This window comes from Rana temporaria, chromosome 5 (assembly GCF_905171775.1).
Source record: "Rana temporaria chromosome 5, aRanTem1.1, whole genome shotgun sequence".
NCBI lineage: Eukaryota > Metazoa > Chordata > Amphibia > Anura > Ranidae > Rana > Rana temporaria.
Genome location: NC_053493.1, coordinates 5,946,364 through 5,965,645, shown reverse-complemented (window position 1 = coordinate 5,965,645; position 19,282 = coordinate 5,946,364). Strand labels below are relative to the sequence as shown.

General features: G+C 40.7%; 1 protein-coding gene across 1 annotated transcript in view; it reads right to left on the bottom strand.

Annotated features, from left to right (window-relative positions):
• The window catches only part of LOC120939757 (NACHT, LRR and PYD domains-containing protein 3-like), a 220,999-nt gene that overhangs the window by 109,598 nt on the left and 92,119 nt on the right, over nt 1-19,282 (bottom strand). Inside the window, exons 9-12 of the mRNA XM_040352092.1 lie at nt 11,311-11,475; nt 7,310-7,474; nt 3,898-4,062; nt 610-774 (exon numbers count right to left, since the gene is read on the bottom strand). Of these exons, the coding sequence (XP_040208026.1) occupies nt 610-774; nt 3,898-4,062; nt 7,310-7,474; nt 11,311-11,475 (660 nt within the window). The remainder of the gene's footprint in view (nt 1-609; nt 775-3,897; nt 4,063-7,309; nt 7,475-11,310; nt 11,476-19,282) is intronic.

The window sequence follows — 19,282 nt, the reverse complement described above, 5'->3', positions numbered from 1 at the left end:
AGTCTTCACTTACCTGGGCATGCAATAACTCCAAAGTCTGCATACTGCAGTAACAACACAGGAGGACAACAATTGAGAGAGGCCATTGGGGCTTGAATGCAAAAGAGGGGGAGGAGAGAGAGAGAGAGAGAGAGAGAGAGCAAGCTGATGCATATACCATAGGAGTGTATAATTAAATCATTGAAGGAAGTCTCCAGCATGGCATGCCCACTAAGTGAGTAAATTATCACACGGTATTCCTGATAGAAATCAAGAAATGTTCTCTTTTTCAATAAAATAAAGTGTAGAAAGGATTGGAGCTCAAAGATAGCTTGTACAGCTCTTTGAAATAGCAACAGCCAACGTGTCTTGGGGAGGGGGTGCTGAGCCCCTGAAATGCTTTAGAAATGCAAAATAAAATCTTGCAAATTACTGTACAAGCTAGTTTTTTGCTCCCAACCTTTCAATGTTTTAGGAAACACTTCAGAGGGTCCAGCAGGACACCAGGACTGCTGGTGAGCAGCCTCCAGGACCGCATATCACCCTTCACATTGTAACATATCACCATAAGGTTCAGTGCTCCTACACCACAAAATAAATTATACAGGAATTTTAGATGCTTCTACTCACAGTAATTCCTCGATCCGGCTTGTGGTCAGAGCTGTCATCAGATCCCTGAAATGAGGACCCTCCAGATTGTTCCCAGACAGGTCAAGTTTCCCCAGGGTCTGGTTATCTCTTATGCACAATACTAGGCAATTGCAGGAACTGTCTAACAGATTATTGTAATTCAGACTAAAGGAAATAAAGAAAGATAACAGAAAATATGCCTTAGTAATTATTCTGAAAGCATAACACCATTTTAACATAGCATATCTGTCCTCAGAAGAAATGGCAAAATAGTCCCTCACCATAAAAGCCAACCCTAATACAGTTCCCTCTTGGATGGAGCTTAATCGTAGAGTATGCAAGAGTACTCTACTATAAAACTCCATCTGGGAGTGAAAAATTTTAGGTTTGGTTATGCCAGGTGGACTGAAGTTATTTCAAGGAACCTAACCTTGGCTTTAATTGCGAGTGGTTATTTTCCCCTATTTCTCCCAAAGATTGGTAAGCTGGATCTGGAGCAGTTCCTGACGGTGGGGAACCTGCTCTTGATGCCGGAGAGACTGGAGAGGAGGCTTATGCCTGTAGAGGAACAACATTTTATCAAGTCCATTTCAACTAAACTAAAAAACAAGCAACAACCTCCTTTTCAGCTGCCCAGATCACATTTGTTTTACAAAGCCAAGGCTGCTGCTCATTTTTAAAAGCAGAGCACAGCTGCTATAGACATGTGAGGTTGATTTACTAAAACTGGAAAATGTCAAATCTGGTGCAGCTGTGCATGGTAGCCAATCAGCATCTAGCTTCAGATTGTACAATAAGGCTTTGATCAAAAAATAAACAAAAAACCCTGGAAGTTGATGGGTTTCTATGCAAGGCTGCACCAAATTTTGCACTCTTCAGTTTTAGTAAATCAACCGCATACTGTGTGTGGAGGAATTGTGTTTGACTGTGCTGCTAGGAATTTCTCTTTGTAAGACCAGGAATTGATCAAATCTGCAACTAGGTTTAATGCTGGACTGTGGCTGTCACTGACCAATCCCCACCGGGACTCACTAAGGCTGGCCTAACAAATATTTTTTTTGTTTTTTTGCTGTCATTTGCAGTCAGCTGAACAAAAAAAATGTTGTCAGGTTCCTCTATCCACACAAACAAGGTAGATGGAGGAGTCCCCCCATGCTGGGGTATTTAGCTCTGATGATGGGACCTGCAGCTGTCAAAATACACTGATCACCGGCTACAGCTGTTGATCGAGAAAAAGTTTTCCAACATTCTCCTTTGACAGAATTCGATCAAACAATCAACTTCTGTCGAGTAGGGACAGCCACACACTGATCACAATTTGTAAAAAGGAAGAGAGAAACACAACATCCATAGTGTAGCATGTAAAAACAAATATTTATTAAATGATTATAATTGCCCTTACAATCATTAAAATGTAGCACAGCATGGCCAAAAAGCAGCCTCTGGGGCAGAAGTGGACAGAAAGGCAACCATGGAGCCTTTCCTTGGCCACCGGCAAGGGAGGGATGGAGCTGTGGAGATTGGGAGCCACTGTCTCTTTAGAATTAATGTCGAAAATGGAACCAAAGCCTGGGTGTAGAAGCTGCCTGCCATCGCTGCTGAGCTGAAACAGGTATTTTTTTCAAAGCAAACTTGCTTCTTCTTTAGCCTTAACCACTTCCATACAGGGCAGTTATACACCCATCCATACCAGGCCTATTCTGGCACTTCTCTCCTACATGTACAAATCATATTTTTTTGCTAGAAAATTACACAGAACCCCCAAACATTATATATGTTTTTTTAGCAGACACCCTAGGGAATAAAACGACGGTCATTGAAACGTTTTATCTTGCACGGCATTTGCGCAATAATTTTTGGAAAAAAATTGTTTCATGAATTAAAAAAAATAACAAAACAGTAAAGTTAGCCCAATTTTTTTGTAAAATATGAAAGATGATGTTACACCGAGTAAATAGATACCCAACATGTCACGCTTTAAAATTGCGCACACTCATGGAATGGCGCCAAACTTCGGTACTTAAAAATCTCCATAGGCAACGCTTTGAATTTTTTTCCAGGTTACCAGTTTAGATTTACAGAGGAGATCTAGTGCTAGAATTGTTTCTGGCACTCTAACGCACGCGGCGATACCTCACATATGTGGTTTTAACGGTGTTTACATATGTCGGCGGGACTTGCGTGTGCGTTCGCTTCTGCGCGGGAGCTACTGGGGACAGGGGCGTTAAAAAAAAATGTTTTATTTCTTTTTTTTTTTTTACATATTTATTTATTTTTTTACACTTTTTTTTTATTTTTTATTTTTTTTATTATCACTTTTATTCCTATTACAAGGAATGTAAACATCCCTTGTAATAGGAATGTGTGTGACAGGTACTCTTTATGGAGAGATGCAGGGTCAATAAGACCCCACATCTCTCCTCCAGGCTGGAAAGCATGAAATCGGTGAAAAAAAATTCACCGATCTCATGCTTGTGGTTGCTTAGCAGCCGCAATTGCGGCTTTGTTTACTTACGGGGACCCGGGCGTGACGTCATCACATCGCGCCCGGGTCCTCCGGCGGTCATAGAGATGACTGGTGACCATCTGGTCACCAGTCATCTCTATGCTTCCTGCCAGCGCCGGACGATTCGTTCTCCGGGCCCCCGATGGCACGGGAGAGCCCGGAGAAGCACCGGATGGCGGCGGGAGGGGGGGATGTCCCCTCCCGCCGCCTGTAAGAACGATCTAGCGGCGGAATCGCCGCTATGATCGTTCTTACGTTGTGCAGAATCGCCGGCAGGAGAGAAGGATATCTGAATGATGCCTCTCGCTGCAGGCATCATTCAGATATCCACCCGGAAAGCCCAGGACGTCATATGACGTCCTCCTGGATCGAGGAGGGGTTCCTGCCGCCGTCATTTCACAATGACGCGGTAAGGAAGTGGTTAAATGATTACAATTCGGCAGATCCCTGTTGAACCAGCCCCACTTGGATCAGTGTATGGCCAGCATTAGGCTCAATGTCTTTTTAGAAATGGCTCTGGTATTCAACTAGTTTATTAAGCTTTTAGCAAATATCCTATAGTACTGGCAGATTTTACCTTTAATTGCAATATCAAAAAGAGCACAATTATATAAATTGTGTGAATGCAGACACAATTCCAATCTACAATTCAAATACATGTGAAATACGGTGACCATAAAATACATTTAGGATTTAACCCTAATAAAAGTAAACCAGCTGTCTTTCATTTATTTTTTTGGATGTAAATCTTGCCCTGTTTTAATCAGTCCTGTTATACTTACTACAATTCCTCTATCTGGCTTGTGGTCAGAGCTGTCATCAGATCCCTGAAATGAGGACCCTCCAGATTGTTTTTACAAAGGTGAAGTCTCCTCAGTGTCTTATTATTTCTTATTCCTGATGCTAGGTGGGGACAGGAACTGTCTGTCAGGTGATTATCATCCAGACTGAAGAAAAAAAAAAGAGGAAAAAAAAGAGGAAAATATCGTAAAGACATGTATACCCTATCTGAATAATATTTAGCTTTAAAAGCTGTGTATTGGTAACAATTGTAATCTCATTTACATAAAATACTGTTTTACTCATTTGTTGACCATTATTGCATCTCACTGATGATGATCTCAATGATGGCAACTGTAAACCATGCCTTTGCAATCTTGTCATTAAAGTGGTTGTAACCCCTTTTTTGTTACTTCTACCTATAGGTAAGCCTAGAATAAGTGTTTATTGTAGGTAGTGGAAATATCTCCTAAACGTGCACCGTTTAGGAGACATTTCACTTGTAGTCCACTGAAAATGTTCACGGCGCATGCGCTGGGAAGAAACAAAACTCTGTGCCGTTTCTTTCCTAGCTTGTGCCGTTATCGTGCACATGCGCGGGAGTGACGTCACGCGGCTCCAGCGAATCACAGAGTCTTCGGCCCGGAAGGAAAAGGGGCGAGAAGATGGACGCAGCCTACACAGGGGACAGCACTGGATTTCTTTGCAGGTAAGTGTCACATAATGGGCCAGTATGCGATGCATATTAGCCAATTATGCTTTGAATTTGCAGGTTTTGCAGGGAGCAAAAGAGGAAGGGTTTACTTCCTCTTTAAGGTCACTTGTATTCTTCACAGGAAATATGTGTGACAGTATGACAGTGATGAAATACAATCGGGAGACCGAGATTATATACAGTATCTCACAAAAGAGAGTGTGACAACACTGAAGAAATGATACTTTGCTACAATGTTGTGTAGTGAGTGTACAGCTTGTATAACAGTGTAAATTTGCTGTCCCCTCAAAATAACTCAACACACAGCCATTCATGTCTAAACCGCTGGCAACACAAGTGAGTACACCTCTAAATGAAAATGGCCGAAAAAAGCCTAATTAGCCATTTTCCCTCCCCGATGTCATGTGACTCGTTAGTGTCACAAGGTCTCAGGTGTGAATGGGGAGCAGGGGTGTTAAATTTGGTGTTATTGCTCTCACTCTCTCATACTTGTCACTGGAAGTTCAACATGGCACCTCTTGGCAATCTTCTTATAGCCTAGGCCACCTTTATGTAGAGCAACAATTATTTTTTTTAGATCCTCAGAGTTCTTTGCCATGAGGTGCCATGTTGTACTTTCAGTGACCAGTAAGAGAGAGTGAGAGCGATAACACCAAATTTTAACACACCTGCTCACCATTCACACCTGAGACCTTGTAACACTAACGAGTCACATGACACCGGGGAGGGAAAATGGCCAATTGGGCCCAATTTGGACATTTTCACTTAGGGGTATACTCACTTTTGTTGCCAGCTGTTTAGACATTAATGGCTGTGTGTTGAGTTATTTTGAGGGGACAGCAAATTTACACTGTTATACAAGCTGTACACTCACTACACAACATTGTAGCAAAGTGTCATTTCTTCAGTTTTGTCACATGAAAAGATAGAATAAAATATTTACAAAAATGTGAGGGGTGTACTCACTTTTGTGAGATACTGTATATATTTACACACACACGCACAGTATATGCATGTAGGTATACCGTTTATCTATAATGAATTTATAAAAAATAAATACAATTAAATTAGTTTAAGGATTTATTCCACCAATGACATCTGATAATCTAGTGCATTTACTGGGTAAGTGTCAAATGCTTACAGCAAACTCTAATTCATATGTCATTTTACCATTCACAAATATTATGCTAACCAACCTTGTTAATGTAGGTTTCTTGGTAAATTTAGCTTAGCTCCTTTGTATTCAGTGGAGTGGAGTTAGATTTTTTTATCCTCCCAGTGTTTCACAGGCTGGGTATACAGAGAAGCTGGGTATACAGAGAGGCTAGTGTATACAGAGAGGCTCTGTATACCCAGCCTCTCTATATACACTAGCCTCTCTGTATACATAGCCTCTCTGTATACACTAGCCTCTCTGTATACACTAGCCTCTCTGTATACCAGGGGTCTCAAACTTGTGGCCCTCCAGCTGTTGTGAAACTACAAGCCCCATGAAGCATTGCAAGGTTTACAGTTACAGACATGAGGCAGAGGCATGTTGAGACTTGTAGTTTCGGAACAGCTGGAGGGCCTCCAGTTTGAGACCTCTGCTGTATACCCAGCCTCTCTGTATACCCAGCCTCTGTATACACTAGACTCTCTGTATACCCAGCCTAACTGTATACACTAGCCACTCTGTATACCCAGCCTCTCTGTATACACTAACCCCTCTGTATGTCCTAGCCTCTCTGTATGCAATAGCCTCTCTGTATGCAATAGCCTCTCTGTATACACAGCCTCTCTGTATACACTAGCTTGTCTTCTATATACCCTAGCCTCTCTGTAAACCCTAGCCTCTCTGTATACTCTAGCCTCTCTGTATACCTTAGCCTCTCTGTATACCCTAGCCTCTCTGTATACCCTAGCCTCTCTGTATACCCTAGCCTCTCTGTATACCCTAGCCTCTCTGTATACCCTAGCCTCTCTGAATATACTATCCCGTCTTCTATATACCCTAGCATCTCTGTATACCCTAGCCATGGGGTAGGCAATCTTGGCCCTCCAGCTGTTTTGAAACTACAAATTCCATGAGACATTGCAAGACCCTGACAATCACAGGCATGACTCCTAGAGGCAGAGGCGTGATTGGGATTTGTAGTTTCACCACAGCTGGAGGGTCTGTTTTCTATATACTCTAGCCTCTGTATACTATAACCTCTCTGTATACACTAGCCTGTCTTCTATATACCCTAGCCTCACTGAATACCCTACCTGGTCTTCTGTATACCCTAGCCTCTCTGTATACACTAGCCTGTCTCTATATACCCTAGAATCTCTGTATGTAACAATCCACATCTGGTGGCAGGTGACGTGGCAAGTGACAAGCTGCATCTTGTGGCAGGCAATGTGACAAGCTCTCTGGGGACCCTGATGTAAGGGGGAGGCTCTCTGGGGACCCTGATGTAAGGGGGGGCTCTCTGGGGACCCTGATATAATGAGGAGGGCTTGGGGGACCCTGATGTAATGATAATATATAATGTTTTATATATATATATATATATATATATATATATATATATATATACATATATACACACACACACGTTTATTGTATTCATGTGTATTCCCTCCCAAGCGTATGACTTGCTTTAATTCGCTGCTATGGGCTCTAGCCCCAGATTTTTTGTAGACCTAGCAATGCCCCTGCCTGTTGTACTCACAACAATTCCTCTATCTGGCTTGTGGTCAGAGCTGTCAATAGATCCCTGAAATATGGACCCTCCAGATTGTTCCCAGACAGGTCCAGTCTCCTCAGTGTCCGGTTATTTTTTATTCCTGATGCCAGGTGGTTGCAGGAATTGTCTGTCAGTCTACTGCCATAGAGACTGTAGAGAAAAAACAAAATGTTGAAAAAATATAAAAAATAAAAACTTTAAATCGAATATTATTTTCACACTTTAATTTACAAATACAAATACAGTAGGTATAAAAAATAATAAATCCTCTGCCCCGGTGGCAAGGCACTGTCACCGGGATCTCTGAGATAAAGTTGTGGACAGGCACAAGTAGCACCTAAAAGTGATATTTCAATTACAGTACTTATCTTAGCTTGTCAACACCAAGTTTTTTTTTATATTTTTTTAAAGACTTCATTAACAAGATCTCGGTACTGGAAAATCCACCTGGTGACCAGAAGCCACTGCACAAATTATATATATGTTGTCTCAGTGGTCCCTCTTAAAGTTCATGTGTGAACATTCCTTTGACAGATTGCAGGTTAAATCCACCTTGAGGCTTCCCCCATATTTGGAGTGCTCAAGTTTCTTGGTTACCATCATTACAGTACCTACAATTCATAGATGAGACATATTTCCAGCAGTGCAGGAAATCACTAATGAGCCCTCCATGAACGTGATTGGGAAGAGAGATATATTCAGGGCTCAAAATTTCAAGTCCTGAGCTACTAGCCAGGCCTTAAGAGTCACTCGCCACCAGTTTCCCCACCCTGCCCAGACCCCAATTCAACCACTAAACACGCCCTCGTAAATGATCTCGTGAAATTATACGGTTAAATGTTTTTTTGCAGTATTACGTTTTAAAAATAAATACTAACAACAACTTTAACAATATTAACATTAAGCATTAGACTACAGAGTTCCCCTTTACATCACAGTCCACAAAGTTGTCTGTTACATCAGAGTCTACAGCATTCCCCCCCAACATTATGGTCTGGACTCTGCAGCGTTTCCCTTTACAGAGTTTCCACTTACATCAGAGTCTGCTCTCTGCAGTATTGCCCTTCACATAAGAGTTCCCCTTTATGTCAGGGTCTGCAGAGTTCCCCTTTATGCCAGAATTCTTTCCAGTCTACCGGGCATCAGAGGGGCAGGAGACTGTCCAGAGTGTGACTGAAGATTCACTCTAAAAGAGATTGTACAGTGTATGGCCATCTTACAGAAGATTGTACAAATACATTGTACAATGTGATTGTAAAATCTCCTGTAAGATGGCCATACACTGTACAATCTGATTGTATAATATCCTGTAAGATGGCCATCCACTGTATAATCTGACTGTACAGTGGATGGCCATCTTACAGGAGATTGTACAATCTGATTGTACAGTTTATAGTCATCTGCAATCAGATTGTACAGTGTAAGACCATCTGCTCTCTCTCCTTCTGTCAGCATGCAGCCTGGCATTGCTCTGCAGATGTGGAACTACAAGTCCCAGCACTCTGCAGGCAGGTAGGGGATAGAAGCACAGCTCCTGTACACTCAGATTGAACGTTAGTAGTGATCTACAATCCCCACCATACCTTGGCACTGCTACGCACTCATGGCCGTCTGGGACTTGCATTCCTCCTCCCCGGCTGGTTTTACCCTTTGGTGGCTATAGCTGTATCACCTCCACCCGGCCTCTGCTCCCCGCCTCTTCTTTACTTAGCCTCTTTCGGGCACACCGTCCAGGGCTCCGAGGAGGCAGCCGAAACTCATGCGATACTCATGCGATACCTCCTCGGGCTGCCGTGTCCCGGGACCGTCCCAGCTACCCCTGCGGTAGCCTGTGATTCAAAAAAGGCGCCGCCGCCGTGATGTCACCGACTATACGCCGATCTCCCATAGGCCAATCCTACTGGCCTATGGGAGGTGGAGAGGGGCCGTCCTGGTGCCCAATCTGCTGCTAGTCTGTGCTAGCCTGTGAAGGGACGGCGCGGCAGCTGTATAGTTTAATACTGGCCGCACTGTGTGTGTCTGAGCGGCGTGGGATACTCGCACTGCACGTAAATCCCCTCGCCAAACGCGAGGAGGCGAGCACAAATTTTGAGCCCTGATATATATATATATATATATATATACATACATATAGTTGAACCTCGGATTATGAGCATAATCCGTTCCAGGAGTATGCTCGTAATCCAAAGTACTCGCATATTAAACTGAGTTTTCTCATTGAAGTCAATGGAAACTAAAATAATTTGTTCCGCGTTGACTTCAATGGGATGCAATACCGCATGCGGCCAGAGGTGGAGGGGGGACCGGAGAGCCTCGGAAACGTCCGAAAAGTCTCAAGGACACGTCGGCTGACCTCGGCAAACGTCGGAAAGACTTGGAAACTGAGTATTTTCGTGTCTTTCCTAGCATTGCCGATCGGCTACGATCGTTGCTGTTCGGCTCTGGCGCCCCCGCACGTCAGGCCGAATGCGGTACTGCAGGCCCTTTCAAGTTGAATTCTGCTCGTCTTGCGAGACAACACTCGCAAACCGAGTCAGAATTTTTTTTGCTCACAAATCAAAACGCTTTAAAAAAAGTTACTCTTAAATCGAGGTTCCACTGTATACGCTTTAGGATGTACTTATATATTTTTTTTTCAAAGGATCATCTTGGGAGTAATTTTTTTTTTATGAATAGTAGTAATAATAATAATAATAATAATAATAATAAGTAAACATTTGCTTTTAACTAGTGTTTTTACAATTTCCCTATATGTAATAAAATATGTTTGTTAAACAGTTAGCTGCATAAAAGTTAGATACATTTTCTGTTTTTCTTTTTCATATATTTGAACTTCCATGGAAACCATGTAAAAGCAGATATTTGTGGTACCTACTGGTTCATCCTTCCAGTATTCCTGGCTTTGTTTACACCCACCTTGGAGTTTTAGATTTTTCTGTGAATCTTGGAGTGTTCCCACTCCTTATGTTCCTTTGTCTAACTTTGGCTTTGGATGGTAGGACATTTATAATCTTCAATGAATATTCTAGCAGTAAAAGGAGTTGATTAAAACAAACAGTAATATACTTTAAAAGTGTGTATTGCAAGCTTTGGGAATACAAAGCTTGCTGAGCGCAATAAAAATGACTAGGAGGAGTAGTAGGGGAAAAAAGGGGAGCCCGATGACCTGTAAAAGATACAAAACTATCTCTTCTCCAGTCACAGAGTTCTCTGCTCCGTAAGCAGGTGTGATGCATTTTATGAATGGGCTGTAAAATGTAGGCCACAGTGTATTGCCAAGTACACACGATCGGTCCATCCGATGAAAACGGTCTGATGGATTTTTCCACCGGTTAACGGTCCATGGGTGCTCAACCTGTGGCTCTCCAGCTGTTGCAGAACTTCAAGTCCCATCATGCCTCTGCCTTTGGGAGTCATGCTTGTAACAGTCAGTAGCTTGCAATGCCTCATGGGAATTGTAGTTCTGAAACAGCTGGAGAGCCACAGGTTGAGCACCCATGGGTTAACAGATGAAGCTGACTGATGGTCAGTCGTGCCTACACACCATCAGTTAAAAAACCGATCGTGTCAGAACGCGGTCACGTAAAACACAACGACGTGCTGAAAAAAACAAAGTTCAATGCTTCCAAGCATGCGTCAACTTGATTCTGAGCATGTGTGGATTTTTAACTGATGGAAGTGCCTACAAACGATCGTTTTTTTTTTTCTATCGGTTTATCCATTGGTTAAATTTAAAACAAGATTGAATTTTTTTAACCGATGGATAAATAACCGATGGGGTACACACGATCATCGGTTTAGTCTGATTAAAGCGGTCCATCAGACTGTTCTCATCGGTTTGACCGATCGTGTGTACGTGGCATATGTAGTAGATTGGAGTATAGAGAGTGGTTAGCAATATGCTCTATCCTATATAAATGAGCTCCATAGTGGTAAAGTGGAGATACATAATGTAGATTGCAATATCATGTAAAAGTTCTACTCACAGTAATTCCTCTATCTGGCTTGTGCTCAGAGCTGCCATCACATCACTAAAATAAGGACCTTTCAGATTGTTCCCAGACAGGTCCAGTCTCCTCAATGTCCGATTATTTCTTATACCCAATGCCAGTTTGGGACAGGAACTGTCTGTCAGATGATTGTAATTTAGACTGCAGAAGTAAAAGATAAAGGAAAAGAACTTGAATAAAATATTCCTCAATAATTAATTTAAAAGCAGATCTTTTTGTCTGGTTATTTCTTATTTCCGAAGCAAGGTGGGAGCAGGAACCATCTGTCAGGTTATTACCATACACTATACAGTAGAAGAGAAATTTGAAAATACATCCCCCCTCCCCCCAAAATGATCTTAATCTCTTTTATATAAATGGTGCCCTTTTTTATTGCAGTATTATTTTTACTTTTCTTTATCCATTTGAAAAAGTAGGTGTGATGTGTAGGAAGTGGTCTGCAGTCAGCCTATGTTTTTTTGCTTGAAAGTATTCTCTAACAGTGCCGGGACAGGGTCAACCAGTGCCCAGGGTGAAGATGGATAACTGTGCCCTCACCTTGTCTCAAACACCCCCTCGCCTAGTTCAATAGTTGCTAGTGCCAAAATGTGTGTAATCCTGGTAGAATGTAATGAAATAGTAGCAGTAAAAAGTTTAAAATCAGTTTAAAAGTTTAAAATCAAATATGGGGCTAACAGGGGCAAAAGAAAAAATATAGATTGGACGTGTCACTGAAAAAAAAAAAGTGGGGTCACCAGTACAGGACTGGCCAAAAAAAAATAATAAACACCAGTGCTCTACTCAAAAAAATGAAAATAAAATATATATATAAAAACATAAATATAACATATATAACATATAACATAATATTTTAGTCCACAAAAAATCAATATACAAAACTTCCATGCATCTCAATGTGCAAACAAGATGAATTTATAGTGACAGTCCTGGAACAATAGATGAATCATAAGCAGACGATCCAATGAATCAGTGAGTCCCCAGTGATAAAACAGTGCTGAACCTCCAACAGACATAATGTGAAAAACATGCTCAAAAGGCTGCCATCCCCACATAGATTAACGTCTCTTACCAGATAAATAGGATCTCAAATTAGAGATCTAACTCACCATTAGGGATGGGCCATGTGAACAGGCAAAAAATTATGAACATGCAAACCCTATAAAAGTCTATGGGACACGAACATGAAAAATCAAAAGTGCTAATTTTAAAGGCTTGTTACAAACTTTTGCTATAAAAACTGTTTGAAATTACCGTTTTTTTTCAGGAGCAGTGATTTTAATAATGCAAAATGGGAGACAATAAAAATGAAAATTCCTTTAAATATCGTGCCTGGGGGGTCCCCCTTACTCTGCCTAAAAAGTAGCGCATCTGTGCGATGTGTAGAACAGTGCCGCAGCAAAATTAAATTTCTAAAGGAAAAAATGTAATTTAAAACTGCTTGCGGCTGTTATGTATTGCCGTATAGATAAAAAAAAAAAAATCAAGGAAAAAAATCGGAATGGGGTTCCTCCCCCGAGTCCATACCAGGCCCTTAGGGTCTGGTATGAATTTTAAGGGGAACTTCACACCAAAATGTAAAAAAATGATTGCCATGGGGCCCCCTCAAAATCCATACAGGACCCTTATCTGAGCATGCAACCTGGAGGAGAGGATGGGGGGGGCGCTCCGAACCATACCAAGCCACATAGAAGAGGGGGGGAAGTTTGGGACTTTGAATTAGGCACAAAAGTTAAATGGATGTAGAAAATGTATTTAATGGATACGGTAATCATAAACATGACAAGGTATAGCCAAAATACATATTGCAGTACAGGTTATGGTTGCATAATCTCTGGCAAAACAGAAAGGATAAACAGGAACCACAACCTATGTGATATCATAGCCGCTATTACTCCATGTACAAAATCATATAAGACATATTTAAGTAATGATCGTCCCCTCAGATAAAGTCATTAGGGTGTGCATCTTTGTAAGCTCTAGGTGTTTCAGGGGAATAAATACCACCTCAGGAGCTGATGCGTATGATAGTTCTGTAGAAAAAAATTATATAGAGCGTTGAACATATATAAGCCCCAATAGAAAAAAAAACAATAAAGGGGAAAGGCGCAAAGAAGAAAACAGAGGGCCATGGTGGGGAAAAAATTGGTCATCCCCCTACTCACTTGGGAACTCAACATGTCGAAGCGGAATGTTAAAAGGCCAGGAAGCATCACAGATGTTTCTGCCGGGAGTTGAGGTGGAGAGGACCCCACAGGACAGAACGCAACCACAACTTGGGGGCTAAGAATATGCATGCATCATACATACTAGGGGGAGTACAACTGGGGGGATCCGTAGTGGAGAAGGATCTGGGGGTTTTGGTAGATCATAAGCTCAATAATGGCATGCAATGCCAAGCTGCAGTTTCCAAAGCGAGCAAAGTCCTTTCTTGTATAAGAGAGGTATGGACTCCAGAGACAGAGATATAATTTTGCCCCTGTACAAATCATTAGTAAGACCTCATCTGGAATACGCAGTTCAGTTTTGGGCTCCAGTTCTCAAAAAGGATATCGGGGAACTGGAGAAAGTGCAGAGAAGGGCAACCAAACTGATAAGAGGCATGGAGGAGCTCAGCTATGAGGAAAGATTAGAGGAACTGAATTTATTCACTCTGGAGAAGAGGATAATAAGGGGGGGATATGATCCACATGTACAAATATATAAGAGGTCCATATAGTGAACTTGGTGTTGAGTTATTCACTTTACGGTCAACACTGAGGAAAAGGGGGCATTCTTACGTCTAGAGGAAAAGCGATTCCAAATACGGAAAGGTTTCTTTACAGTAAGAGCTGTGAAAATGTGGAACAGACTCCCTCCAGAGGTGGTTCTGGCCAGCTCAGTAGATTGCTTTAAGAAAGGCCTGGATACTTTCCTAAATATATATACTTTCCTAGAATATAACTGAGTACTAAGATTTGTAGGTAAAGTTGATCCAGGGAAAATCCGATTGCCTCTCGGGGGATCAGGAAGGAATTTTTTCCCCTGCTGTAGCAAATTGGATCATGCTCTGCTGGGGTTTTTTGCCTTCCTCAGGATCAACTGTGGGTATGGGGTTGGATGTATGGGATTGTACTATGTTTTTTATTTTGTTTGTTTATTTTTTTTGTGGTTGAACTGGATGGACTTGTGTCTTTTTTCAACCTGACTAACTATGTAACTCCCCACCAGAACAAGGAAGCTTATGTCGCCGTGGCTGATATTGTCTAAAAAAGTGACTCCAAGGTATCTGTGAAGAATATGTATAACTGAAATAAGTACATGGTCAAATATCCATATAATTGTGGACAGAAAGTGAATAGTACCAACCACTTGGAGACAGATGTGCATAGGGAATAATGGGTGTGTAGTATGTGTAGTAGCCATACTGTAGGCAGCATAGCTAAGTGCCAGGGAATTAGAAAGATTGAAGGAAATACAAGTGCATAAAGCCTCCCAGAGAAAACTGGGACATAATTAGTGATGCAGTGACAGATAGATAGTGGCACCACAGAGTGTGCGAAGTGTACATGGGTAGTTCCAATGAAAAGTGTGAAAGGCTACCACAACCCACAGACAGCAACCATGGACAGCTGAGACAAACAATGCAGGTGGGGATATTTGTAGGCAGCTGATCCGCAGGGAGGTCCACCCACCAGCATCACACTGGCATGGCACAAATAGAGGAGCACTTCCACCCGAGTGGCAGTCGCCACCCGTGATGGCGTAGGGAGGCACCTCTTGAGCCAGCCACAAGATAGAGTATATAAGCCGAAATGTGGGGCGGGGGGAGAGTGTCACGCAGTTTATCAGATGTGTGCCCAGAGCGCATCGCAGCTCCCGGATCAATAAAACAGGGGAACAGTTCCAGGTCAGTCAAATTCGCTGAAGAATACCAGTCCACATGCCCTCAACATAAGGAAGGTACTTTGGGAGCCCCCAAAGAACCTTGTCCCCATGCTGATGTGGACAACGGCCTCGTCCTGACAATCCTGGCCATTGATTGTTGGGGTCTGTGGGCTGGGGGGCTTATCGGAATCAGGAAGGCCCTTTAATAAGGGGGCCCCCAGATACTGCCCCCCCTTTTTGAATGAGTAGGGGTACATTGTACCCCTATCAATTCACCAAAAAAAACATCAAAAAGATAAAAACCACAGCAGACAGTTTTTGACATTTCCTTTATTAAAAAAATAGAAGAAAAAAAAAGTTCTGCCTCGATGGGAGGCGTCCCGCCGACTGCTGTCTTTTCAAAGTGACAGCTGTTAAATAGGCAAAGGTGACCCCGCCCCCTCTGATGACACATGATATTACATGACGTCAGAAGGGGCGAGGTCACCCTGTTACTTCACCGGGTGGCCCCACTGTTGCTTATAGAACAGCTGTCACAGCCAAGAGACAGCAGTCGACAGGACACCTCCAATTGAGATGGAGCTTTCTTTTTTTTTCTGGTCTGGGCGCTGTGATTGAAGATGGATGGACATCGCGGGCCACTTTTTTTTATAAAATAATTATCAACCTGTCATTTTTACTTTTTTGACACTTTTTTTGGTGATTGGGTAGGTACCCCATACCCATTCACATGGGGGGGCTGGGATCTAAGGGCTTCCAGATTTCTACAAGCCCCCCACCTGCAGACTCCCACAACCACCGGGCAAGGGTTGTGGGGATAAGGCCATTGTCCCCATCCATGAGTAAATAATTTTATCATACTTTTTAAATAGTTTTATTTCTTCTTTTATTATTTAAATATAATTTATTTCTTGTAGCTTTTTCAAATTAGTTGAAATATATATCCCTAAATATTTAATTACCTCTTTTTGCCATTTAAAGTGAATTTTTTTTTTGGAAAAGCGTTTGTGTTTCTTCTGTCAATGAAATATTTAACATTTCTCATTTATCGTAATTCACTTTATAATTCCTTAATTTACCAAAATTTTTACGTTCCTGTATTAAATTTGGTATTGATATAATCGGATTGGTAATATATACTAATAAATCATCTGCATAAACTGCCATTTTGTATTCTTGTTCTTTTGTGTTTATCCCCTGAATATCTTTATTTTCCCGTATTGCTGTGGTAAGATGTTCCATTACCGATACCTATAACAATGGAGACAGGGGACATCCCTGTCGAGTTCCATTTGTTATTTTTATATACTCAGAATAATTCCCATTTATTTTTACTTTTTCTTTAGGGCTTTGATATAATGGCATGATCCTATTCAACATTTTAGGACCAATTCCTATTTGTATCAAACTTTCTTCCATAAACCGCCATCCCACTCTGTCAAATGCTTTTTCCGCATCTAATGATACAAGACATGCTGGGATGGTGGTCTTTTGGGCATATTCCATCAGTGTACACGTTTTTATTATGTTGTGTCTTGTTTCTCTACCTTCAATAAAACCTCTTTGATCTAAGCTTATGTGTTTTGGCAAAATCAATGATAGTCTATTAGCCAATATTTTTGAGTATATCTGAATATCTATATTGGTAAGGGAAATTGGACGGTAGTTATTACATAATGTATGATCTTTACCTGGTTTAGGAATTAATGTAATAAATGTTTCCATAGTTTGAGATGTAAATGTTTGTTTTCCAGAAATACAATTATATGTCTTCTTTAATATTGGTACAATTATATCCTGATATGTTTTATAAAATCTTGATGTATATCCATCCGGACCTGGGCTTTTGCCCAGATCCAGACTGGATATAACCTGCTGTATCTCTTCTACTGATATATCCCTATCTAATTCCTCAATTGTTTCTTTAGAGAAAGTAGGTAGGGCAGTTTTCTTAATATATTGCCGTATTGCCTCTATATTTTCATCCATTTCTTCTTTATTTTGTTGTCCCTTTATATTATATAATTTGGAATAGTATGTATGAAATATTTCTGAAATTTCTTTAGGGTCATAAGTCATTTCCCCTATAGATTTTGAATTGTTTACTATAGATATTAAAGGTTGTTGTTGTTTTAATGTTCTAGCAAGTAATTTCCCGGTTTTATTTCCATAATTATACTGTTGGGCCCTATTTTTATCCCTCCACCTTAAGGACTGTTCATCAAGCCTGTCTTTTAGCTCTCTTTGTTTATCTTTAATTTAATTTCATCTGTTGGATTAGGTTTTTGTTTGTGTATCCTTTCCAAAATTGATATTCCCCCCCCATAATTGGGTTATTTTTTGTTCTTTATCTTTTTTTAGTCCAGCTAAATAAATTGACCCCTTACTACACATTTTAATGTTTCCCATTGTATGGGGATTGAAGTTTCATCTGACTCATGGTTCTGAACAAAGTTTATTATTGCTTGCCGAACATCTTTTTCACATTCATTATCCATAATCAGATTAACGTTCAATCTCAATATTCTTCTCACTTTTGAATATTTTATTATCTGTAACTCCATAGAAATTGGTGCATGTTCAGACCAAAGAAAATTTCCGATATTTGTAGAAGAGGACATCTTAATGCCGCGTACACACGATCGGTCAAACCGATGAGAACGGTCTGATGGACCGTTTTCATCCGACCAAACCGATCGTGCGTAGGCCCCATCGGTTATTTATCCATAGGTTAAAAAAAGCAATCTTGTTTTAAATTTAACCGATGGATACCTAACCAATAGAAAAAAAACGATCGTTTGTAGGCACGTCCATCGGTTAAAAATCCACGCATTCTCAGAATCAAGTCGACGCATGCTTGGAAGCATTGAACTTCGTTTTTTTCTGCACGTCGTTGTGTTTTACGTCACCGCATTCTGACACGATCGTTTTTTAACCGATGGTGTGTAGGCACGACTGACCATCAGTCAGCTTCATCGGTTAACCGATGAAAATGGTCCATCAGACCGTTTTCATCGGATGGACCGATCGTGTGTACAGGGCATAAGACCTGTTTGATTTATAAAGAAGTAGTCTATTCTGTGGTAAGTTTTGATGTTAGCCTCTCCAAATATCTACCATTTGATATTTTTCTAATAATTGTTTCAATTCTTCTAATTGACTATTATTTCTATGTGATTGAGTTGCTGTAGTATCAATCTTTGGGTCCATAATGAAGTTTAAGTCTCCTCCTATTATTATGGTGCCCTCTGCCTTATCCATTGCATCCAGAAAGACTTCCTCTTTTAATTTGTTTGTAATTTGGTGAATACCAGTTAATAATCGTAAATAACTTCCCATATAATTGAATCTAAAAATTAAAGATCTCCCATCTTTTCCCCTCCAGATTTGAATTACTTGATGGGGTATGTCTATGGATTGCAATGGATACACCTTGTGATTTTGAATAGGGGAATGTGTCATGAATCCATGTTGGATATTTTTTATTATTTATTTTTGGAATATGATCTTGGCGAAAGTGAGTCTCTTGAAGCAATAATATACCAATCTTCTGTTTATCAAACAAATGTAATATTTGTGATCTTTTAAAGGGAGAGTTCAGGCCTCTGGCATTAAAAGAGCAAAATTTCAGCTTTTCCATTCAAGGAGGGTGGTATTCCAAAAAAGGGGGAGACAAAAAAGAAAAATGGAAGGGACAGGAGGAAGAGAGAGAAAAGGAAAAAAAAAAAACTCTAATGAACTTATACTCATAATCATTCATTATACAATCACTACCAAAATCTATATGACTTTTCTAAAGTCTGATTTACTCATAGTAAATTCCCTATTAGGGAGAACTGGAGTCCGCTGAGAACTGATCCGCGGCCCGTCAGTGGTTTAGCATGTCACATTTTTCTTTTCTTTTCTTCTTCCTTTTCTTTTCTTTTTTTTTACCTATGTTTTATACAGCTATTAATTAATTTATATTTACTTTTTTGCTTTATTTTTTCTTTCTCCTTTCTTCTCTCCCCCCTCCATTTCTTTAACTAGTATTATATATTATACTTATATTTATATTTCTTATTTTCCTCAATTGTTGTTTACT